A 26,944-nucleotide genomic window follows, 5' to 3' on the forward strand; every position below is an offset into this window, starting at 1 on the left:
CTTCATGCAAGTTCTCTATTGCGGCCCCCACGCTGTAAAAAATTTGATGTAAATTGACACCGATCGGTGACCCAATGAGTCCACACCGTTTTTGGTGTGGAGTTGCGATGTTAAAATTTTACCGCACCATATGACATCGTATGTAATATCTGTTGTTAAGGATGTATTACACCCTTTTCGCCAAAATTCACGTTTTTTTAATTTTTCTGGTAAATTGTTGATCGGATTGACGTGAAAAAATATACCGTTTTTGCGTTTTATCATTACTTAATGACTCACGAAATTTTATGATCTCGCAATAATTTTCCTCCGTTTTTTCTAAAACTTTTCGCAACTTCACAAAACTTTAGAGAAAATGCAGGAAAATGATTGTACTACCATGAACCTTCGTGAGTCAGTCAATAATGATGAAACGCAAAAACGGTATATTGTTTCGCGTCAGTCCGATCAATAATTTGCCAGAAAAATGAAAAAACGTGAATTTTGGCCGAAAGGGTGTAGTACATCCTTAATTCAACACCAATCGGTGTCCCAGAAAGTCGACACCGGATTTTTTTCTGTGCAGCCGGGAATCGAACCCGGATCCTCCACATGCCAATCTCATACACTAACCACTTTTTTCTTTAAAAAATCTGTTTATTAAGTCAAAGGGTTTACAATGAACAGAGGTGTGATGCTTAGATGCTACTTTTAAAAACACGGAAAACGTAGTAATTTATAATAAAGATGGAGCGGAGAGTGCATACGGGCTACGCCCGCTTCGTATCTTGTAGTTATTTACATTTGCTTGTGAGAGGGTGGTAATTGGTGTTAGATAAGGATGTTTGAGCCAGTGGCATTTATTGAGAATCGTGGAAACCAGAAATTGGCTAGTAAACTCGGTTTTCTATTGTTGTTGGTGGTTTTCCATTGGTAAACTTAAATCTAAAATAAATACATATATACATATATATACAGGGGGAGGGGGATAAGGGTTGTTATGTGGGAGCTCCGAGAGCCACCAATATTCCTTGAATTTAGTTATAGTCCATATGCAACACCTCCTCCCCTCGTGGTCACTAAGAGGTCGATGAAATTTTATTATTGGATTTCATGGTTTTAGGGGTAAGGAATCCGAATTTTCTGGTCATTTTTTCCTTCAGTCACGCAATAATTTATTATAAACAAATTAGTCTCCATTTTCAGTTAACAAATGGTTTTCCGCAAAAACCGGAAGAGATAGCAAAAAATGTTTCTAATAAAAGTTATTCCTCTTTTTCTTATGAACAGTACTTACGATTTTCAAAATTGGAAATCACTTCGGGTTGGAAAACACCCATAAAAATCGCAATGTACTGATTTTTTCCTGCAAAATATCTTCTCCTGAATACTTCTATTTACAAAAATGCGCAAGGAAGCTCATTTTAGCCGTCGATAATATAAGCTTTTCTCAATGAAGCAATCAATTGAAAGTACTGAAATTAAGTCATAAAATTACTTGAGATAAATTCAAAAATTAAACTAGTTAAATTAAATACTAATTAAATAACCGTCGTTATTAGCAATTAAAAAGCCATTCTGCGGCAAAAGCAAAGCGATTCTGAGTATTCTTGATGCTTTTTAATAGTCGTTATTAGTGATTTTATTACTAATTAAATTAAACTAATTTCTTCGCAGTGTTTCACACTTTAAAGCAGTGAAGCTACTTCCTCCCAGTACTATTTCTACTAGATCGGCAGAGGTGATACTTCACTCAATAATACAAAATGTACTTGGGACAAGTATTTTTTGATCTTTGCATAAATGAACTTCCCCCAAGTACCAGTCGGTACTGGTAAAAAGTATCTTTTTCTTTGGGTGCATTGGATAGGTTTTCAAACGAATAATAATTTATGTTTTTTCTTTCAAGAGTTATTTTTCAACGGTGTACTGTACGGAGTATTGAACATCATGTGATCATTTTCGGCCAAGTGACGAATGACATTTTTTGTCATGAAGACCGTAGGCACACGGAGAAAGTAAAATAGTAAATATTACGATGTCAGAATCCGGACATAGTAAGCACTAACATGGACATGATAATGGCTATCATGGACATGGTAATGGCTACCATGGAACATCGTAATGGTTACTATGGGGCATGGTAAGTTCCTCAATGGTAAAAGGTACTATGGACATAGTAATAATTACTATGTTACACAGTAACATTTACTATTTTACATAGTAAGCTCTACTATGTTACATAGTAAGCTCTACTATGTTACATAGTAAACTTTACTATGTTAACATAGTAAATGTTACTATGTTACATAGTAGAGCTTCCTATGTTAGGTAAAATATCCTGTAACACATAATGAATATTATCTAAGTAAGTAAATACCTTTAAGGAATGAAACATGAGTAGATTATAGTTATAACGTACAATATTTTTAATAAAAGTAGAATTTGTTTGAAAATATTTGTTTTCGAGGGGTGGGATGTTTTTAATTAATGTTTGTAACATTAAATAATTCTGTACTATAAAAATTGAAAAACAATTTCTTTATTAAGTACGCTGTTTCACAACAACTGCAAAAGTATTGAATTACAAAGTATTAATTTAACTTAATCCTAATTTCTCCCATGATTATTTTTATAATCAATAATTCAAAGAGATATTCATATTTAAATTATTTTAGTACATTAAAGAGCATATGTGCAACAATTTAAACCCAATGTTTTGGAACATATTTATTGCCATTCCCAGAAATTGCTACGTATGATAAAGAACAAAATTTGATGTCGTGATAGGTCAACGTAGACCATCTCGTCTGATTCATATCAATTTGATATGCTTGAAAATGGTTATCAAAAAAATATTCTTCCAGTTGGTGAGTTACGAGAATAACTAGGTGTTGGTCATCAGATAATACAATTTTTACCAAATGTAATTGAGGCCCGGCCTCTGTAGGCATTATCAAAACGACATCCGTCGTAATGTCATGTCCCATGTATGAAAAATTTCTGATGATTTTGATATTTGAAGGCCTGAAAACATCTGAAATTATCAATTTTTTCAGAATCTTAAGGGGAAACCGTACTGAAATTCCCAAATCGAAGAGGCCTTTATTTATTGTACTAATGAATTTATTACTTCAATTTTAATCCAAAAAAATGAGAAAAAATTAGGTTTTAATTTCTTCTATTGAGAGAATCTTCAAAAGTGTCCTCATGACGCGATTCTCAATCAGTTGACTTGAATTTTATTTTACACATTCAGAATATATGCGCAAATAAAACAGAATGAGGCTTTTTAAAAATCAATTTTTGGGTTTTTGAATTTTTTTTCCAAAATTGATACAGGCGAAAAATCTGAAAAATTGTTCAAATTGAAATACATAGTAAATCATTGGAGTATGAATTTTTCAAATTTTTCCATCATTTTCCTCATTATATTTTAAATAACTAGTTCGAAACAGCTGATAAAATTCGTACTTCACTGATTTATCATGTAGGTGAATATTACTAACTTTTCAAATTTTTGGCCTCAACCAATTTTGAGAAAAAAATTTAAAAAATGAAAAAATAGACATTTTTAAAGAAGCTCATTCATATTTGTGTACATATTATGGATGTGTGAACGAAAATTCCAGTCAATCGGTTGATAATTGTTTTATGAGGACACTTTTGCTAATTTTCATCGTCTAACGCCTCTTTCTTCTTCATAAACAGATAAGGGGATAGATGAAGGCATCGCCGATTTCAAAAATTCGGGGCGGTCTCCCCTTAAGAACCATATTTTTGAATTGAAAGAATAACACTCTCAATTAATAAATTATCGTTAATCGTTATACTTATCGTATAATTATCGTGTTTCATTGTTTTTTACATATTCACTAGGATATCGATCAATGTTATCGAAACGGATGAGTTACAAATGAGAAAAAATTATTTCTGATAATAAGTCGTTGAATCTGATAATTTTTCACAACTTTCAATTCTCTTTCTACGTCATTATTATATATATTCAATGAAACCAAACAAATATACTTACCGTAGTTCCAAGAGCGCTTGAGTCTTCTGTCATATTGTCCATGACCGCTTCTGTGCACTGTTCATCGACTACTGAGCACACAGCCTTAAGCGTCATGCGTTTACGCATCAAGAGACAATGGAAAATGTCAACTGTGTATTTTAGGAATACTTTTTATGCTCATAGGACTATTTTCCATTCGCATAGTAATCATTACCATGGGACATAGTAAGCATTACCATGTGACATAGTAAGCATTACCATGTGACATAGTAAGCATTACTATGTGACATAGTAAGCATTACTATGTGACATAGTAAGCATTACTATGTGACATAGTAAGCATTACCATGTGACATAGTAAGCATTACCATGTGACATAGTAAGCATTACCATGTGACATAGTAAGCATTACTATGTGACATAGTAAGCATTACTATGTGACATAGTAAGCATTACTATGTGACATAGTAAGCATTACCATGTGACATAGTAAGCATTACCATGTGACATAGTAAGCATTACCATGTGACATAGTAAGCATTACTATGTGACATAGTAAGCATTACTATGTGACATAGTAAGCATTACTATGTGACATAGTAAGCATTACCATGTGACATAGTAACCATTACCATGTAACACAGTAACCATTATCATGTGACATAGTAACGATTACCATGTGACATGGTCAGTATTACCTTGTGACCATGGTAAGCATTACCATGTGATATGGTAAGCATTACCGTGGGACATAGTAAGGATTACTATGTAGGGTCAGTTGAAAATCCTTTTACTATGTTGCCATAGTAATCCCTACCATGGCCATGGTAATATTTACTATTTAATTCTCTCCGTGCAGGGATTTACAGGCGCGTAGCATCCGTTAAGCGCTGCCGTCTTTCCGGGATGACTAAAAAAAAATTTCTAACTCATATTCGCCAAAACAGTTTTTTCATCACGCTGTGTGTAAAGTGCCATTTTACGCACGCTCCGCGTGCGCAAACCCCCACTTCCCACAGATTGTGATGGAAAATAGAGTTCGATACTCGCGGAAAAAGTGTTTTTAGACTCGTGGGATTGTATCACTCGCCCACCTTCGGCTCGTGCTATAAACCTCCCACGAGCCCAAAAACACTTTCCCGCAATCGTATCGAAATATACTATTTCATCACGCCGTGCGAAAAAGTAACTTTATGCCACTCATGCCTGAAACCGGCTGGATTACACACTCGACGCTTCGCTCACTCGCCTTCGGCTCATGCTGTAAACCCCACACACGTTAAAGACGATATTGCCCCACATGTACTGAAATATCCTATTTTAGGCACACTTAGCGTGCCTCAAACAGCTCTTTTTGACACATTGTGATGAAATATATCGTTCGATACTCATGGGAAAAGTGCCACGAGCCAAAAAACACTTTTTCCATGAGTATCGAACGATATTTCTCACCATAATGTGTGGAAAAGGGACGTTTTAGGCACGCGAAGCGTGCCTAAATAGTTACTTTTTCGCACAGCGTGATGAAAATAAAATTACAGGTTTTTACACTCGAGAATTATTTTATAAAAGTGAATAAAATAATTAAGTAGATGCGGTACCGGCCACCGATCATTATGTGGTCATTTTAAGTCTTGAACCTCACAATCTCCGTTTTGGACCCCTGGAATTACCATAAAAGGAATTGAATTGAGTGCCGCGAGCCTTCCTCGCCCTCTGCATATTTCCCCTGTCTCTGAGGAACTTGTCGTATTTCCCCATCTGAATCGCCTCATTGGCTCTCTCACAACTATCTCCATTGCTCATTGCTCCCTTTAAATCCTCCCGCCTTTTCACGCCAATGAAACCCGCCAATTTGCGGATCCAAGGGAAATACTATGACAATCCAATTGAGGCGACATCTTGGAGCATTGTGAACGTCTCGTGCATCGCTACAACATTTTTCACATCATAAAAATCATCATCCCGGTATTCTCCAACGTTGATCGAATAAATAGTGTAGAAATAAAACATTTACAATGGTAATATCACTATTTGGAGCTTCAACTATCAATTTTTTAATCCGAAAAAAGGGAAAATTCAGTGTTTGTGTGAATCCGAGTAATTTTTGGTCAATCGCCGGTGATAAATGTGACAAATGGCGCACGTGTGTCATGTGAAATGATACCACACCTCCAAAATTTATTTTGATTAACTAAAATTCATCATTTGACTGTCAAAAAAATTTCCTATTCGACTGAATATATAATCATCATTCCATGTTCCCCAAATAATTAATTTTTATGGGTTTTTCTAACTTACTTTTTGGAGTGAATCAATGCTCTCCAGTCACTCACCTCCAGTCCCTAATTTGGAGAATTAATTTGTCTTCAGGTGTCCCTGAACCCCGTGAGAATTCTGAAGAATGACGCTGAAGAGGAGAAATCAGAAATCGCTCGTCTGAGTCTCTTCGTGGGCGCGATTGCCATCGGAGACCTGGTGAAATCCACACTGGGTCCAAAAGGCATGGATAAGATTCTTGTCGCCCATGGACGCAGTGCAGGACAGGTTCAGGTTACCAACGATGGTGCCACCATCCTCAAAAGCGTGGGTGTTGACAACCCAGCAGCGAAAATTCTTGTGGACATGTCTAAGGTTCAGGATGATGAAGTTGGAGACGGTACCACCTCGGTTACTGTTCTGGGTGAGTATCATAACCTCCAAAGCTCATTAGAGACACAATGGAAACTTTTGACTTTTTTGCTTCCGGATGGAAGCTTTGTAGAATAAACAGGTAAATTTCTGGACGGGGGTTAGTTTCTGGATGATTTCAACTTCCATTGAATATTGGATAAATAATAAAATGAAAATTGTACTGACCATTTCCCCCTTCGTATATATTACTCGTGTATAATGATGTGATCATTTATTTTTTCTATAATCGACATTTAGCGATTAAAAAAATATAGCCCAGTCGTCTAGAAATTAGGGGTTTCGGCTGAATTTAACTATTTCTTAATTTAACTATTCTTTGTTTCATTATTTTGGAAAATAATTTTTTTCTGCTACTTAAAACCTTCTTGAAGGGAAGGTAAATGACCCTACGCTCGTCCACCTGAGGTGAACACATCATTAGCCCAATATTTCTATCGAAATGAGCGTGAAGTTGTGATGGTTTAAATTAGATATCAGTGAGGAAAACCTTCGGAATTGGAATTCACTTATATTAATTACGATAATTACTATTTTTTTAATAAATAATCGTTTTTAAATGTGGAAAATCCCACGTCCCTACGGTCCTTCACTTGTCCCCATGCACGTTTGACGCATGTCCCTATTCTCGTCTCGTGATTTGAGTTATATGGAAAGGATATATCCGAACTAATTACATCGTAAGTATCCTATTTTACGTACGCACATACATACATACGTACGGACACGGTCTAAAAAGTGGATTTTCGGACTTTTTGGATCATAATGGGTCGATATAACACTAAAAATCCGAAACGTAAATTCGAACGACTACATTGCTTCCATTCGGAAGCAACAAAATAGTTTTCATTTCATTTCGGAAAACAGAAATAAAAGGTCAGGAGAACCACCATGTGGGCGTTTTGAAAAAGAAACGCAACATCACTGTAAAAAACAAAAAAAAACTCTTTTTATTAAAAAAAAGCGCAAAGGAAAAGTTTTGTTTGATTGTTACTGAACAGTAGAAATTTTTGAAAAATACAAAGAAATGAAAAAACACCAAGTCAGAAATGTCAAATGAATGGCTATAGAAGACAATCAGATGTCTATGAGAAAAGTATATCTAAATCGAATAAAGATTAGAGCAAAATTCTCTATGAAATAAAAAATCAGTATGTTAAAGCAGGACTAACGTCGTTGGCTTGGCAGTGAGTTGAAAAACTCTATCTATCTAGTCATCTATGTTCTGATCCGAGCCAAAGACGTTGCTCCTACTTCTACTGATTTTTTATTTTATATATCCCCCATCAAAAAATATATAAAAAAATATATAAACTATATATTTTATCCATTTTTTTTATATTAATTAGGTCAATTTAAGATATTTTTTAATATAATTTTCAAAATATAAATTTTTCCGTGTGGGCATACATCCGGACATGGTTTAAAAATAGTATAATCGAACTGCTGAAGCCAACATTAGTTATCCTGACATGAAACATTAGAAATTTCGAATTTGGCGATTACAATGTTTCCATTCAGAAGCAAAAAATAATCTTATCAAAAAACTTGTCGTATTCTCCTCCACAGCATCTGAATTACTGAAGGAGGCGGAGCACCTGGTCGAACAGAAGATCCACCCTCAGACAATAATAGAAGGATGGCGTCGTGCAGCGAATGTAGCACGTGAGGCCCTCCAGAACGCAGCCTCCGACCACTCAGCAGACCCCAAGCGGTTCCGGGAGGACCTCCTGAACATCGCGAGGACGACCCTAAGCTCGAAGATCCTCTCCCAGTATAAGGAACACTTCAGTGAACTCGCGGTTGACGCTGTCCTCCGTCTTAAGGGATCTGGAAACCTCTCAGCCATTCAGATAATAAAAATTCGAGGTGCCACCCTCGGCAACTCCTTCCTGGACTCTGGCTTCTTGCTGGACAAGAAACCCGGTGTCCACCAGCCACAGAGGATCACTGACGCGAAGATCCTCATCGCCAATACTCCCATGGACACTGACAAAATCAAAGTGTTTGGATCTAGAGTCAGGGTGGACTCGATGGCGAAAATCGCTGAGCTCGAGGTGGCTGAGAAGGAGAAGATGAAGGACAAGGTGGAGAAGATTGTCAAACACGGATGCAACGTCTTTATTAACAGACAATTGATCTACAATTACCCGGAACAACTCTTCGCTGATGCTGGTGTTATGGCTATTGAGCACGCTGACTTCGATGGAATTGAGAGACTCGCGCTCGTTACTGGAGGAGAGATTGTCAGTACTTTCGATCAACCTGAACTGGTTAAACTTGGAAAGTGCGATTTGATTGAACAGGTAGGTGACAAAGTGTTAATTCAGTAGGGAAGCGGTAAAACGGTTCAATTCGCCTTAACCTTCGAAGAATATCTCCGAATTCAAGGAAGATGGCGAAAATTTTATGATAACCCCTAATTCGCTCTACAATGAAGATTATATTAAAAGATTATATTAAAAATTTTGCTATTTTCCTTAGATTTCGAGATCTGTATTAAAAACTGATTGATTTCTGGTGATGAAAATTTGATACTCGAAAATAAGACTCCAAAAGTAAGGGTCAAGAACTAAGGGTAACAAGATCGAATCAGAATAAGGGTAATCCCTGGCGGATCTGTCGATTGTAGAATCGAGTTGATCAGTATATCGATTCGTATGCGAGTGTAGTTCGATCCAGATCTCAGATTATTGATGAAATCGAAGATGAATCGACTTCATAGGAAGTCGATAGCTAGTGAATTTCGAATGACAAAAATTTATTGCATCAAAACTTGAACGACTCATGGGGTGGTCGATTATGAAATACTCCTTACGGTCGGACCAGGATCGACTTGAAGGAAGTCGATTGTGACTCGATTGCCCGCATATTATTCACATCAATCGGCCCACAATCGATCAGTTGTTGAGTCGTTTCATATAAGTGAATAATATGAAGTCAATCGAGTAATAATCCACTCAAGGATCAGTCGATTCGCCCACTGGAATTATGAAAACTATTATGAAACGACTAAACAACTGATTGATTATGGGTCGATTGACTTGAATAATGAGGACAATCGAGCTACCATCGACTTGGCAGCGAGTCGATTCATTTACTAAGTATAAGAAGCTAATATGAAACGACTGAATAACTTATTGTCGATTGTGGGTCGATTGACTTGAATAATAAGGACAATCGAGTCAATCGACTTTCTTCAAGTCGATCCTGGTTCGCATGAGTCGTTCAAGTTTTGGTGCAATAAATTTTTGCCATTCGAAATTCACTAGTTATCGATTTCCATGAAGTCGATTCATCTTCGATTCCATCAATAATCTGAGATCTGAATCGAACTACACTCGCATACGAATCGATATACTGATCAACTCGATTCTACAATCGACAGTCGATCGAATCTCAATCGGGGGATCCGCCAGGGATGGGGGTCATATGAGGGTTGGCAATCGGAGTAAGCAGGGAGCGTAGCCCCTTAGTCGAAATATACTATTTCTGTAGTCTATACCTATGTATATGTATAGTTATGTAATGGGTAATTATTACCCATTACAACAACAGGGATATCATTCATGAGGAATGAATGTATTTTTTGTAGAAAAAAAAGGTTTCACTGTACAACCACAACCCCTACTTTGGAATCATTTCATATATTATTATGGATGTTTACGTAGATGTACGGGTCTTCCCATCCGACACCTCCCTGAGGGGAGGCTCCCTCCATAAGGCAAAGTTATCATTTATCATATTTAGGTATCAAATTAAATTCAAAACGGTGGTAAGGCGGATACATCTGGCCCTACCAGCGTTCAGTGTTACCCAGGGTTCGCGACGTGGACGCAGCTGATATGAACCCCAAAAAGGCCCACATCATAAAAATTCAAAGACGGTATATGAGTTTGAAAATTAAATAATAAAATACTAGGGGATTATAATATTTGTGGCCGCTGTTGTATACTGAACGCAAAACAACTAAATGCCCGATGGGTATATTTAAATGAAATGACAGAGAACTAGAGTTTGTTCTCTGATTCTCAGTGCAATTTCACTGGAATCCAGTACTTTTTGTCTCGGCATTTCACTTCCACAATACTGAAATTGTACTAGAAGCCGGAAACTTTTGATCTTCGTGCAGTTCATGATCTTTTTTCCGCCTTCTAGATAATGATCGGTGAAAATACACTTCTCCGTTTCTCCGGAGTACCCCTCGGTGAGGCTTGCACGGTAGTAATCCGTGGAGCCACTCAGCAGATTCTGGACGAGGCCGAGCGGTCCCTGCACGATGCCCTCTGCGTCCTGGCAGCAACTGTCCGAGAATCGAGGATAGTTTATGGAGGTGGTTGCAGCGAGATGATCATGGCCTGCGCTGTCATGAAGGCAGCAGCTTCAACGCCCGGCAAAGAGGCAGTCGCCATGGAGGCCTTCTCCAGGGCTCTCCAGCAGTTGCCCACCATAATCGCTGATAACGCTGGCTACGACTCGGCACAGCTCGTCAGTGAGCTCAGGGCTGCTCACAACTCTGGAGTCTGCACTGTCGGTCTTGACATGGAGAATGGCAAAGTTGCCTGCATGACAAAGCTCGGGATCACTGAATCTTGGGCGGTCAAGAGGCAGGTGCTTCTCAGTGCTGCAGAGGCTGCTGAGATGATCCTTCGTGTCGACAACATCCTGCGATCAGCTCCACGAAAACGCGTCCAAGATCGTGGACACTGTTAATTCATTAAATTAAAAATGAAGCGACTATTCATTTATTCTCACTCATTGCATTGTTAAGTTGCCTAAGCTGCTTTTCCGTTGGAAGATTCTTGTGTAAACTCAAGTCATGCTCCTAGCATAATCGATGAGGGTCGAGTATTTTTACATTAATTCACTAATACTAAATAAGTATGAGTACGAATTTGAAATGAACACGATGAAAAACTGAAGTATTGGAGGAATGAGAAAATTATTGGTGAACACATTTTCATTTTTTTAATAACAGGTACCATTTTTACATGAATAAATGCCTCAAATAGTACATTATACTCTATTTATTTACAAGATAATTGTAAACCTTGCTGTTTAACTACATCGTTCTGGAGCGATAAATTGAAGAAAATAATTGGGAAGAGTTACTTTCATGTCAAAGAAAATATAAACTTTAATTTTCTAATTGACCCTGTCAACTGTCAAAACTAAAAATAACTGAAACAAAGTTATTGGTTGATGTGATGTGGAGATACTGTCATTACTTTAGACTGAACTGAAGTTAGTTAATAAAATTAAAAAAGTGTGATTGATTGAACAGGTAGGTGACTACTATTTAAATTGAATGAAGATGGCAAAATTGATTACATGACAAAACTCAGATTCACTGAAACTTGAGCGATGAAGAGGCGATGAAGTGCTCCTCAGTGCTGCAGAGGCTGCAGAGGCTGCAGAGGTGATCCTTCGTGTCGACAACATCCTGCGATCAGCTCCACGAAAACCCGACCGAGATCGTGGACACTGTTAATTCATCGAATTAAAAACAAAACGACCATTCATTTATTCTCACTCATTGCATTGTTAAGTTGCCTGAGCTGCTTTTCCGTTGGAAGATTCTTGTGTAAACTCAAGTCATGTTCCTAACATAATCGATGAGGGTCGAGTATTTTTGCATTAAATCACTAATACTAAATAAGTATGAGTATGAATTTCAAATGAACAAGATGAGAAATTTCGAAATAATGAAGGACTGAATAAATGCCTCAAATAGTACGTTATTCTCTATTTATTTACAAGATAATTTTAGACCTTGTCTTTTTAACTACATCGCTCGGCTCTGGAGCGACAAATTGGCCGAAATAATATTGAAAAATCGCGTTTCAAGAAAGAGGAACAATAAAATTCAATTTTCTAATTGATCCTGGAAAATATCAGAATTATAAATAATAAAAAAAGAATCAATTTATAAAATAAACATGTAGACGTATTCTTAATTCAGAATTGGAAAAAAATGTGAATGTGGGAACAGAATGACTCCAACTGCCCGAATATCAAGAATGATTAATAGGCGAATCTCAGCTTCGTGTCATATCCCAATTTATCGAGATTCGGTGTGCAGGCAAAGTTGATCATTGGGGGTGGTCCACACATGAGGACAATTGTGTCAGATGCAGGTGGGAACGTGTGCTCCTTGATCATGTCTGCATTCACGTGTCCAGTGGAGTATTTCCAGCCTTCCCCGCTCGTATCCAGAGTGAACCACAATTTGAACTGGTCTGCGTGCTTCTTGGCAAGTCCCTCGAGCTCCTCACGGAGGAGAATGTCCTTTTCCGTTTGGTTTGCGAAGAGAAGGGATACTTGGGTGCGATCCTCCGGATCTTTTGTGATTTGACGGATTAGTTGGAGCATCGGGGTTATTCCGGTACCTCCAGCTATCATAACAGCCTAAAACAATGATCAAGTGATTATACATAACATCTTTATTGTTATTATTATGCACAAAAATTCATAACATCTCTAATTATACATTAATTATTACATAATATTAATCCGATCAAATTTTTAGTCTCCAATTCTCAATTTCTGTCATTTTTTCTATTCATTCTATGAAAAGACAAGGATAGAAATCGAATGTATGGGTATTCTTCCATTATTCGAGAAAATATATCGATTTCAAAACTTTTCGAAGACATTGAGAATTTTTTTTTATTTCTTACCGCCTACGTCTTTTTGCATTTTTTCATTTCTTCTGGTTGAAATTAGACCATAAAATTAAAAAATGTTTATATCCCACCCATATTCGAAGAAAAAACAGTGACTCCCAGTTTCCATCGACAGAAATGAAGAACACAAGTTTTCTCCATTTTCTAGCCGGTCATCGCTTTTAAAAAATTTTCAGTCTCCAATTGGTGATGTTTGCAATTCATTGCCATTTATGTAATTTTATTCATTCGATTAAAAGACAAGAAAAGAAATCGATTATTTCGATGAGGAATTTATGGGTATTCTTTCATTATTCGAAAAAAAAATAGATTTTAAAACTTTTCGGAGACATTGAAAAATTAATTTTTTTTTAGTTTTTCCCGCCCACTTTTTTGCATTTTTTTTTAATTTCCCTCTAATACTTGAAAAGAAAAGTGATTCGAAGTTCCCGCCGACATAAAAAAAAGTCCATGTTCTAGCCAATTATACGTTTCTGATTCTTTTTTCATTTCCTTTTCATAATAACAATTGGACTTCGACCATAGGAATGCGGAGTACCGATATCCTTTTACCATATGAAGGGAAAAATGGATTAAAAAAATTTTCAGGAATACATAGAGAGATTTTTCTATTACCCGAATGAGATTTCGAAAGACTTGTTTTGCGTGTTTGTTTTGATCACAAAAAAACACTTTATTGATTTCTAACATAATTTCTCTTCATCCAATGTTGTAACTTGTGAATTAAAGAAAAATATATATAATAAGAATAAGAATGGATAAAATTAAATTAATCTAAAGGTGAAGACAGAAATGAAAAACAAATTAAATAGTATAAATTAATCTAGCGACGGGCGGGAAGCGCCCGTTCCCTAGTTTATTATATATTCATAGTCTCAATACCCTTGTTTATAAACAAAAATATCAAACATTGAAGTGGATCACAAACATTGCGCTTTGCCCCATTCTCCTCCAGATAGAAGGCATTTTATTTCCGGTATTGGACTATAAAATACCCTAAAGTGTTATCAACTGCAAAAAGGCTCTCGTGACTTTTTCTGCGGAACAAAATTGATGGATAATAATAATTCATTGTTTTTATAAACACATTTGTGTGTTCATCAAATTATCCTTATGAAGAGAAGTAGTTCTAGGGATAAATTCCCAGACAGATTCTTTTTTCTCAATTGTCTCAAATATAGAAAAAGTCTCGAAATTTCCAAGATCACAACGATTGATCAATTTTTTAAATAAAAAACCATAGTTTATTGTGTTTCATTATCAAATTCGTGTATTGATCGAATTATCTTGGTAACGATGAATAGTTCTAGAGAGAAATGCCCAGATGAACTTTTTTTCTTTAGTTCTCTAAAATACAAAAATGTTTTCCACATATTTTCAAAATGATAATGATTTATATTTTCTTTATGGCATTGTACTTTTACTCCTCAAATAAATTGATGGATAACGATAGTTCAGTCCTTTTATAATCACATTTGCGTGTTCATGGAATTATCTCGATAAAGAGGTAGTATACAGTTTTTCAACTATGAAATTACCATGTTAAGGGTCTTTTTAGACGGAAAAAAATATCGAGGGACACTTTTTGATTGAAGTTTCGGAGACATTTTCTCCTAACACTAATCGTTGCTGAGATGAATGAATAATTAATCCTCATAAATGAAAATACCTTTTTAACATGATGTTCAACTGGAGGTTCCTTCCTCAACATCCGAATGGTGAAATTCCCCCTGCCTTTATAAACCAGACGGCCTGAAGGTCCTTTAACTGCAATCGTGTCTCCAATTTTCATGGATTCGAGGTGCTGAGAGAGTTTACCACCCTCCGGGAATTTCGGGTGAACATTTTTGAAATAGACCTGTGCGAAAAAAATGATCTCAATGAATAAAAATTGATTGTAAACCACGGATAAGGTTTAGAGAGTGCTTCAAATAAACTCTCCTCCCTACCTTTACGACCAGGTCAACGAAACCGTGATCATCGTCACTGCTGACTGGGGTGTAAGCCCTGATGACAAGTTCCCCATTAATATCAGCAGTGAGATGGATGTGCTGACCTGTTGGCAGTCCAAGCACATGCTCGGGCGTTGGCAAGCCTAGCCTGAACCTCCTAGTGTCGTGACTAATGACTTCTTTCTCGATAAGAGGGAGATTGTATTTAGCTAATGGGTTTTCTAGTAAAATTGGAGACTTCCTTCTCTTGTTCTTCTTCCATGTTAGAAAGTATTGAACGGCTACTCCTACTGCTACCACGGTTCCAACTGCAGCCAGCACAGTGAGAACCTTCAAAATAATTAAAGAATAATTTCTAGTCGATTATGGAACTAATTAATTCGACAATGAACTGGATAAGGATATCCAAGTACTTTGGCTATTTTTTCTTCAGTGAAGTGCTTTTCTAAGTTTCTAGCCGAACATCAGAGCCTTTATTTGAACCCCAGTTGACTCTAAGTTTCCGGACATTTTTCGATGATTTTATCACTTAAACTTTACAGGTGTGAATTTGAATCTCGATATTGAACCGTTAGAAAACATTTTAAAAATCTGAAGAAAATTACAAAATTTCCTTTTTGAGGAAGATTGATGAAAATTTCAATTTTTTGAAATTACAAGGATTTCTATAAATAATTTATAAACAATTAATTTTTCATTATAAAAATAATGTTTTCAGTATTGAAACGAATTTATTCATACTCAGGATTTTATCAGGAATCGATTTCTTGCCTAAAACATGAGGTTTCCAAACGTTTCAAACAAATATAATTCTGTGCAAAATGTAATTTGAATGACGCTGAATATTCATGATTTTTTTCACATTTTTCTGATACAATGTAATTGACGAATTTTGTGACTGAAGATGATTAAATTTATAGGGTGGTCTGTATGAACCTGTAAAAGATACTTGGATATCCTTAAGGAGAGATCACGGGTTATTAAAGTGAGGATCACCATATGTTTCCCCCATATTCCATATATGCAAAAACCGATTATCAGTGCAAACAAATTCATCATTTATTGTCTAAAATGACATCGTCGAAAAAACGATCCAGTGTACTTAAATATTAAGATGGACAACTTTTTTCCCCAAAAACTTTTCAAAACATGTGCAGAAAAACCATTACAGATCACTTTGCCGTCGTTCAAGGATTACGTAAGCAAATTTGTACAATTTTGACCCCTGTATATTCCCGATATTGATAACACATATGTAATGTCAGAAATCCTGGATCTCCCCAGCCCCAACTATGTTTACGTAATACTTGAATGCCCCCTTTTTCGATATTCGAAATCTTAATCAGTATAAAGATTGCTTATGTTCAGTGAATTTTTTCCATATAAAAACAGAAAATTCGCTATTGAAGAGCCAAATATCGAAAAAGTGATTTGTAATTGTTCCTCTGCATATTTTTTCAAAAATTCTGTGAAAAAAAAACTAGTTTATCTCAAAAATTTGGTACGTTAAAATGTGTTTTCGATTAAATCATTTTCGGGTTCTGCACGGCTAACGGACGATAACCAATAAGTTTTTTCACACTAGTGAACAATGTATGAACATATGGAATATGGGGAAAATATGCAATAACTCGTGATGTTCAAAACTCACTTGAGTCTCCTCGTAAACAAGATAGGTCAATTCAGGAGAAGTTGGATTGAATGAATATTTTTAAATCTTCGATAACTGGAGATTGGTAAAGAGAAATTTTTCAACCCTGCATAATTTCTAGCGTATTTAGCTTGCAATATAGCAACACGAACCGCACACGATCAAATTACTTTGGAAAACCTAGCGAATTCGTTGAAAAATTCTATTCAATTTCTATTGAAAATTCTGATTGTTTTCAGCGGATCCCATTCAAGAATTACGCAGGTTTTCTGCATATTTTTACCTCAACCAAACATCAGTAGCGAAGCGGTAAAACGGTTCAAGTTAACTTAACCCTTAGCTGAGTTTTCGAAAAATATCTCTGAGTCTAGAAGAGATAGCAAAATTTTCGTAATGATCTTTTTTGTAGAGCGAATTGAGGGCCACAAAAAATGGAATGATAAAAATGTTGCTATCTCCTTAAGATTTCGAGATATTCATTTAAAGAGACCCGTCCGATTGGTCCCATTACTATTGGTCTAAAGCAAATTGGTCCAATAGTACAATTCATTCAATAATAAATTAATCCAAAATTATAATTCGTCCAATAATAAACAAGTCCAACAGCACAATTTGGACAAACAGCCCTCTTTATAATAATTTTTAAAAAACTATCATTATAATTCCAAGTGCAATAGTAGTAATAATCCGAAATAAATCTGGCCAATAATTTTGTTATCGAAAACGAATTCGTCTTACGGTAGTATTGATCTAAAATGAATCGTCCAAAGTTTCCTGAAATCACATATTTTCTGGAAGAATTTCAAATTTTATAAATCACATGAACAAATGGGGGTATAATTCAGTAGCGAAGTGGTCAAACGGTATAAGTCAATTTCGACTATTGACCAATTTTCAATGAATATCTCGGAATCTAAAGGAGATAGCTAAATTTTGGTTATAACCTTTTTTGTGGAGCCAATTGAGTGCTACAACAAATGTAATTACGAAAATTTCTCGCTTAGATTCGGAAATATTCCTCAAAACTCAACTTGGAGATAAGTCGACTTAAACCCTTTTACCACTTCGCTACTGAATTAATCTTTTTATTTCAATTGTGTCTGTTTTATAGAAACATTGGATTATCAAAAGTACAAAACAAATGAAATGGTTGACAAGTATTCAATGTGGGTCAATCACACTTTTTTTTTTAATTTAAAAACAATCATGGTTTTGAATAATTAATTGAGAGATTAATTGATATAATTATTCGAGTGTTGACTTAGAATTATGACAGTTTTTTTGTGTTTGTTAATAATTATTGTAAAGACGGCTATTTGTCCAAATTGTGCTATTGAACCCATTTATTATTGGACGAATTACATTTTTGAGTCAATTTATTATTGGATAAATTGTACTATTGGACCAATAGTCAATAGACGAATAGTTTTGAGTTCAATCGTACCAGACCCTCATTGAAAACTGGCCCGTAGTCAAAATCGACTTGAATCGTTTTACCATTATGCTACTGAAATATTCAATAGACAATATTGAATAGAAAAAATCATTAGAATTTTATTTTGATCAATTTATTATATTGAGATATCTTCTATTGGAATTGTTCGGTTCAAATTTTCCCATTTTGCCTCTGAATGGAAGCTATGTAATCGTGCATTTTTACGATCTTCTAATTTATCTTAGAAATGATGTAGAATGTCATGAAATATCAAGATGTGTGGTAAATGTGCATGACATGTGACTCCACTTTAATTTTTATAAATTTGTAATCGTTAGATTCAGAATAATTTATACTTTTAAAAACTATTCACTAAAAAAGTCGCTGTCAAATAGTCTGGTGACAAAATGGACTAATGAGGTAGCGGAAATTATCAGTATTTTTGAAATTTAAATTATAATTTATAACTCTGAAATCTATGCATGAAACGTCTAATTTTTGAAATAACAAGGAGTATTGAATTAATACTCCAAAGTGAGAAACCAGTGGGTGCACCTCGAAATTCAGTCGATAGGGACCGTGTGTATTCGAGAAGAGTAGCGGGTACCTGTGCGATTGTCTTGGTGTTGACAGAAATTCGAAGAGATGCAAATCAATTTCGTATATATTTAATACGTTGCTAAAAGAAGGTGTAGCGGAGTTGGGTGTCTGCGGGAGCAGATGGAGTGTTGTTTTGTGTACTCGTCAAGAAGTCACACTGTGTTAAATTAAAAAGATCTTCGAAAAATTATCCCGAGTATCGTGTTGTGATGTGGGGTGTATTAGGTTCTTCGTTGAGGCCGATGCACCACTGCATCCACGTCGCGGCCTCGGGTAACGCGAAATGTGGTGATCTCAGTTGTTTCATTCTATTAAAAAAATTTGGTATTAGGATCGCAGTGTCCAAAGAAATAGGTTTCCGTGCATTATTGGGAAGTTTCTGGAAGGTCGGAGAGATGTTGTCAGACGATTGAGGTTTGAGTTTCTACAAGTCGACTTAGATGAGTTCTACTATCCACCTTTAGATTCTACAAATTATACTGGAAACGTTAGACATCAAGAAAACCATTAATTTATCTAAATAGTGAATATGGGACAATTTATAAATATTTAAAGTATAAAGTCACGTGTACTGCACTTTTACCAGATGTGTTTCTAGGCGATGTGTGTGTATGTGAGTGAGTGTGCGATTTTTTTTGTTTGAGTTATAACAGAAAGAGTAAAAATGAAGTAAAAAAACTTGGAAAATTTCTGCCGAAGAATTTCTATAGAAATATTTAAAAAAAGATCAAATTCTGCTTATTTTTTCCATAAAAAATGGCTTTTATTGGACATTTTTGATTAAAAAAACGCGCAGTAAAGCTGGAAAATTTTTCAATAAAACTTCAACAGGAATTCAATTTTTCAGTGGAATATTTTCATTTTTTGATGAATACCTCAGAATTCAAGCGAAATACCCAAATTCTTATTTAAAAAATTGATCAGCTGACCCCTTTTTGCTCAAAAAAGTTTTATCATCACCCTGGGATATCTTGATGGCGAAAACACCTGATCTCCAAGTAAAATTCATTTATCCAGTCAACTACTTTTCTCCTGAATTAATCCACAAAATTAAATACGCTCAAAGCATAGCAAACTCCAAACAAAAAAATGCCTACAACTACAAAAAAAAAGAAAGAAAACAAAAAAATGAAAAACACAATGAAATCACAACTCCAAATTTCCCACTTATCACTCAGAAAAACCCATTCCTTAATTCAATAAACTCAAGATAAACAAAAAATTGAACGAAACCATGAAACGCTGCTAAACCCATCCAATTAATTCATAAAAACAAAACGAACGGAAAATTTGCAACAGCGACATCACAAACGTACTAATTAACCCCTCAATAATCGGTCCCCGCAATTAGAATTGCATGACTTATTAAAATCAACTCGAAAGAACACTAAAAATTCCACGCTTATCGGGAAAAAGCGAGGTTAACCAAAGGGGAATCTCGCGATAGCATGCTCCGGTAAACCATAATTGCACAAGAGAACAAAAATCAAATGCAAAGTACCACAAAACCTCAACAAAACTGATCACCGAAATTTCCAGCAAAAATGTTTTACCCTTTCCCTTGAATCTAACATATTTTCACTCTCCCGAATGATCTCAGGCGTGCACGTGAAGATACTTGATTGGTTCGGACGTTCGGAGGCTCGACAACGAGTTCAAGGTCACGACAAACGAGCGAGAAAAAAAAAAAGGAAATTAATGAGCGTAAGTTGTTGCGCGATGAACGATCTTTCCTCTTGCGATGACTTTTAAATTATGTTTGTATTGAGATTATTGGGGGCTCCTCTAGGGCCACGAGTGCGTGAACACGTTGAGCCGGTGTCTGAGATGTTCCCCAGACACAAAACAGCGTCATTAAAATAGAAATGAACTCGTCTGATGTATTTTTGGAGTTGAACCAGAGGTGAATATGAGAAAATAGGTGATTTATGATAAAATACCCCAGAGTTATCACTCAAATCATCGGCACTTGATCCTTGATTACTAGCCATTTTTATTATCAACTCAACAAAAGACGCAACAAAAAATTGATGAATTATTGGATTCGAGTTAATGCACTCGAGAGCTACGAACTACGAACTTGGAACTGTCAGCAACTATTCCGAACTAAACGCTTATCTCTTGACTCTGGCTTTTGAAGATCATCGGATTGTCATGACACTTTGGATGTGTGGGAGAATGGAGGGTATGGAGAGGCCAGTGGGATCTGAGGCTCAACGAGAATATGATCCACTGTAATTTATACGAATTCGGGTGGGGGAAGTACTCCTCAGAAGGCCTTGTTCGCTAGCCGTATCTTGTTATTTATTATTGTTCATTTTTATTTCTTTTTCGTAATCGCTGAAATTTGCGTTTTGGATTTTTTGCGTTATGTCGACCCATTTATGATCCAAAAATCAGAAAATGCATTTATATGATTAAGTTTTTCTTTAATTATTCGTTAATGAATCGACTGAATTCCATCATTTTTTTTCGAATATAAGTATTGTCGTGCCCTATCCATCGACAGTGATTAAAATTTAATTGTTATAGTAATTTTTAGAATTTTCCAATTTTTCAAAAATTGTTTTGCGATAAATAAAAAAAATCTTCTGAATGAATTGATGAACGAAGACCGAAAAAGAATGTTTCGATGTCCTTTGGCCGAGTTAAACGGTGAAGGCGATAATAATAATCATTGTTTTGATTTATAGAATAAAATTTCAAAATTTTGTATTTTTTGAAGACGTTGAATTGCGGAGATATCTTTGGACAGTATGCGTAAAATTAATTAAATAATTGCTTAAAATATTTGTTTCAATGTCATCCTGTTGCAGTTAGAAATAATTAATTTCATTTTTTATAGAGATTTTCACAAGAATGTCGAATTTTTCTAAAATTTCTATGAAAGTAAATTCTTCGACGATTCCTTGAAAAATAATATTTCAAATTTAGTCAGTTATTCGTGAAACTATCACTTTTCTAATATCATTTTATCGAATTTTCACGATAATATAGATAACATCATTCTTTCATTTCAGTAGCGAAACGGTAAAACGATTTAAGGGGGTATTTTCATGACGGCGGGCAGAAAATTGACATTTTTCCCCATTTTTTTTCTCATAGGAAAAAACAATAAAAAGAAACTAAATTTTCCGGATTTATTTATCAACATGTTGACACCCATTTTTGAGATATGCATCGCCAAACATTCAATTTTTGTGTTTTTTCCATTTTTGACGATGTATATCTCGAAAATGGGATGGACAAGGTACTTGAAATTTTGGGAATAGTTTTTGAATGTGCTCAACTACATATGATCCAAATATTGCGTCTTTATACCATTTCGAAATTTTCACCAAGTATACTTACTGCGGAAGTTCCTTAAGGTAATTTTCACCGCAATATTCTACCATTTTTTTCCATTGAGCCAGAGCAATTCAAACAGAAATTTAGAAGTTTTATTTCAATAGTACTATATCACTTGCCTTAATATAATACAGACTTTTTTTTTAAATTACCTGTTTGTGTTTAAGCAGTTTTTTCACTCAGCTATTCCAGCGCCGTATAATAGGCCTTCTTCTCCTTCGAAATTTTTTTTTCGTTGCATAGCTTACTGTTTCTTCGTGGTTCTGGCTTCTTTAGAAGCGAGGCAGGCTCTCTGCTCTGAACGGGCAAGACGCTCTTGATGAAAATATTCATTTTCCCAATGAATATTTGGCAAAAGTAATTTTTTTTCTCAGTGCACAGGCAGAACCGAAGGCGAGGTACATTATCACACTTATGAGGAAGGACATTAGGAAGCATATTCCATATGTATCGTACAATATTTTATGTCGCGCCGTGCAATAAGTCGAGTTTATCGCACGCTGCGCTTCGCGCAGCCTGCTCAAAACTCGACTTCTGCACGACTTGACATAAAATATTATAGAGCACTCGGTAATAAATTTCGTTTTCAACGAATGTGTGTACAGACCTCGCTTTCGGCTCGACCTGTAAACTACATATTCATTGAAAACGAAATTTGTGCCCTTGTACTCTAATGTACTATTATGCCACTGGTGCGAAAAACGCGGTTCTTTGCCCGCGAAGCGTGCAAAAAAGTGCCCGTTTTTTCGCTCGGATCATAAACCATTCTACCGCTTCGCTACTGATTTGATTTATACAAGAATTTTCACAAGAAATCTAACACAATTGATTAGAGAAGAAATATAATTCAACTGAAGAAAATAATATAAAATGATAAATGATCACGTACGAAAAAATCTAATAGAAAAACCTAGCGAAATCGCTGGAAATTCTACTGGATGTCGATTGAATTTGTTACTGGTTTTTGGCCGATTCTATTCAAATATTGAATAGAAAATATTCTACAGAAAAAGTCAATAGAATTCGATTTTTCTATAAGATTTATTCTATTGAGATATTTTTTGTAGCATTTCCTCGGCTCAAAATTTCAGTTTTTTCGGTTAATTTTTTTTAATGAAAAGATTAAACGTTTAAATGTTAAAGAATAACATTCCCATGCTACTCCTATGTTCTATAGGAGTGCGAATGCGGTGCAGTGTAGAATCCACAGCTGCATGCATAGGGTTGGATAGGGCCGATTAGCCAATCAGAGGGCAGAAAGGGCCGGAATATAAAAAAAAAGAAAAGAACAATATGAAAAAAACTTAGAAAATTTGAGCCGAGGAAATTCTGCAGAAAAATCCAGTTCTATTGACTTTTTCTCTAGAATCTGTTCTATTGAACATTTCAATAGAATCGGCGAAAAACTAATACAAAGTTCAATAGAAATCCAATAGAATTGTCTAGCGCATTTGCTACGGTTTTCTTTTGAATTTTTTCGTGGGTGATCCATGATAGAAGAAAATGGTGTGCAAAATACATTAGCAAAAATAGCTATGTTATGTGAAGACAAAAGAAATTTCGCGCCGTTTATGATTAAGGAACTTCCGCAGTAAGTATACTTGGTAAAAATTTCGAAATGGTATAAAGACGTAATATTTGGATCATATTGTTGAACACATTCAAAAACTATTCCCATAATTGCAAGTACCTTGTCCACCCCATTTTCGAGATATACATCGTCAAAAATGGAAAAAATACAAAAATTGAATGTTTGGCGATGCATATCTCAAAAATGGGGTGGACCAGGGACTTGAAAATTTGGGAATATCTTTTTAATGTGGTCAACAACATATGATCCAAATATTGTGTCTTTATACCATTTCGAAATTTTCACCAAGTATACTTACTGCGGAAGTACCTTAAGAGATGTAATTTGAAGGTTTCAAGTGGCTGTGTCATGCACTTTTGAGACTGCTCACCTGTCCTGTTATTGCAATATAGAAAAATCATCTCAATAAAGCGTCAATCACGGGCAATGAGTTGCGAGATAGTTCAAGGTCCCCGTACATTTGTGTTTTTCATTTTATTTGATTCGGTATTCAGTTATGAATAATTAAGATTCTCCGGAATTTTTTGATTGTTCTTGTTGGGAGAAACAGTGAGGGTTAACGAGTTATGTTCCTATCGACGCGATGTAAATGTATGTTCCATGTTTAGTAGTCAGATTAGGTATTCGGATTGGGTGATTTGTTTTTTGATTGAGCAATCGGCATAATTTGCATGAATGATTATTAATTATTTCGAAGGAATTTAGAACAGCGAACGCTAGGTGGAAGCAGCGTTGGGTATCTGTCGATAACCGCAGTTTTTTACATCACATAAAAACCCCGCAATTTACATAATAAATTTCAAAAATGTAAAAAACCAGCCGACGTTACCTTTTATCGTAAACCGTGAAGCTTCGCAAAGATTATACCTCGCAAGGGTGATAAATCACAAGGTTCATACCTCGTAAGGGTCATATGTCTCGAGGGTGACACCTCGTAAGGGTCACACCATGTAAGGGATGAATTTTACAAGGATCAATCTCATTGTTTATTGATCGCTATTGAATTCGTCGCGTCATCATCTTTCATCTTGACATTAACGTGTTTCATTCAGCATTCTTAAATGACAAAACTAATTCAATTGTCTTTGGTAGCTTTTTTGAACTCAGAACAAAACGGTTCTTTTCATTACGCTGTGCGAAAAAGTAAGTTTTTAGGCACGCGAAAACCTCCCTTTTCCACACATTGTGATGAAAAATATCGTTCGCCCTGGCGGAAAAGACTCCTTGAATCCTATTTAAAAAAATATAGTAATCGGAAATAAGGATGTTATTGCTGTTTTCCGATTAAGGTAAGTAAAGTATCGCAGAAGCAGGTAGAACCGAAAAAGAATAGGATATGAGAGGGGACCCCTTAGAGTTCTCCTTAGCTCGAGAGTGGAAATGAAGGGTATCTATATGGTCCAGAGCACTAATTGAGAATTGTTTTGAAGACTATTTAAGAAGAAAAATAATAAGGCACGGAAAAGAAGAGGATTTAACAGGAGCATTTTCATTTCCTAAGGTGATAGGACAAACGCTCATTTGAGGGAAACCTAATAAGTTTTAGGGGGGAAACCCCTCATTTCCTTTTACATAATGGATCTCTCATTAGGCAGAAATAAAAATAGAATCCTGTTTGTTCTATTGATTTATTGCTAGTTGAGATCGATTTTTTAATAGAGAAATGATGAAAAGATAAATCACGGGCGACTGAAAATAAAGGGTTTTAATGTGAGCATCCCTCTTTGGGGAGAAGAACAAATTGCGGGTGAGCAAGAAAATGCACTGCGATTTTAATACAAGAATATTTATCAGGCATACGTTTTTATTTCGTCTGAGGGGGCCTGTTTACGAACAGTGCGCTCAAACGTGTCTGTTTGTACTGAATAAAGATTGGTGTGCATTTGGTATTTCGAAGATTATCCATTACATAATCGGTCTAAAGGTACCCTAGTGAAAAAACATAAGGTGGAGGCGTAACATGCCTGATCAGAATTTCGGATCGGACTTGATCAGTTTCTGATCGAAACCTGAACAGAATTTCCACTCGGGTAGGTAAATTCTCTTACATTTACATAGATTTGTAACAATAATTCACTTCCAATAGGTAACTTATGATGAAACAACTTTGCTTTTTTCCGAGGTTTATTCACGTAGTGAGAGTCCCTTTTTGGATCTGGATGGAGTGTTCAAGTCTTTTATTTTCTCCCTTATATACTTTTTCACTTGATCACTTTCTTTCATAGTCCCCTTGAGATCGGTCCATTCTTTTTCTTTCATTAAATAAAATTGGTAAATCTCTGGAAATAAACTTACAGTTGATATTGCATGATTACTACAAGCGGACGGAAAACAAAAAAAAGTCAATTAAATATTAAAAACAGGAACAATTAGAGCGGTCGAAGTGGTCAATACTACGCTTCTGTTTTTTCTTGTTCTATTTTTACAGTACTCAAAATCAGGATAATCCCATACAATTGAGAAGGCATTTCATGTCACGCCATGCAATAAGTCTCCGTGCAGCGCGTCTCAAACTCGATTATTGCACGGAGTAACATAATAGTATATTTCGATACGAGTGAGACAGAATTTTCACGAGCGTGAAGTTCGCAGCCCGAGGCAAAGCCGAGGGTTGCCAATCACATGACCTGAAAATTCCTGTCTCACATGTGTTGAACAATATTTTATGCCACTCATGCCTGAAACCGGCTGGATTACACACTCGACGCTTCGCGTCTCGTGTCTAATTCAGCCGGTTTCAGGCTTCGTGACATAAAATTTTGTTCAGTACTTGTTGGGAAATTTCGTCCTTAACGTGTGTGGTTACATCACTCGCCTTCGGCTCATGCTGTAAACCCCACACACGTTAAAGACGAAATTGCCCCACACGTGCTGAAATATACTATTTTGATAGAGATGTTACGTTCAGCCTCTTTTCGTTTACTCGTAAACGAATTGTAAACGAAAAGGCACTTTTCGGAACGAGCTGAACGTAGCAGCAGTGTTAACAAATATTA

At 35.8% G+C, this 26,944-nt stretch overlaps 2 protein-coding genes across 3 annotated transcripts; one reads left to right on the forward strand and one right to left on the reverse strand.

The window, feature by feature from the left end:
- The first annotated feature begins 5,913 nt into the window (after positions 1–5,913).
- Positions 5,914–11,699, forward strand: LOC107042945 (T-complex protein 1 subunit beta). Its single transcript, XM_015264210.1, has 4 exons — positions 5,914–6,015; positions 6,368–6,677; positions 8,255–8,991; positions 10,844–11,699. Exons 1-4 carry the CDS (start codon positions 6,013–6,015, stop codon positions 11,396–11,398), a joined length of 1,605 nt encoding a protein of 534 aa, XP_015119696.1. The 5' UTR covers positions 5,914–6,012; the 3' UTR covers positions 11,399–11,699.
- Positions 11,700–12,416: 717 nt separating this feature from the next.
- On the reverse strand, positions 12,417–21,186 carry LOC107042946 (NADH-cytochrome b5 reductase 2). Of its 2 annotated transcripts, none has more exons than XM_015264211.2 (4): positions 20,950–21,186; positions 15,321–15,653; positions 15,041–15,229; positions 12,417–13,093 (listed from the first exon to the last, which is right to left on the reverse strand). In XM_015264211.2, the coding sequence occupies exons 1-4, from the start codon at positions 20,998–21,000 to the stop codon at positions 12,710–12,712; spliced, it is 957 nt and encodes a 318-aa protein (XP_015119697.1). In that variant the 5' UTR covers positions 21,001–21,186; the 3' UTR covers positions 12,417–12,709. The 2 variants fall into 2 exon arrangements, with proteins under 2 accessions (XP_015119697.1, XP_015119698.1); XM_015264212.1 differs by lacking the exon at positions 20,950–21,186 and adding an exon at positions 20,563–20,896.
- Positions 21,187–26,944: the final 5,758 nt, after the last annotated feature.

The sequence above is a fragment of the Diachasma alloeum genome, unplaced genomic scaffold (genome assembly GCF_001412515.2).
Source record: "Diachasma alloeum isolate Michigan unplaced genomic scaffold, Dall2.0 Dall_scaffold_00539, whole genome shotgun sequence".
Taxonomy (NCBI): Eukaryota; Metazoa; Arthropoda; class Insecta; order Hymenoptera; family Braconidae; genus Diachasma; species Diachasma alloeum.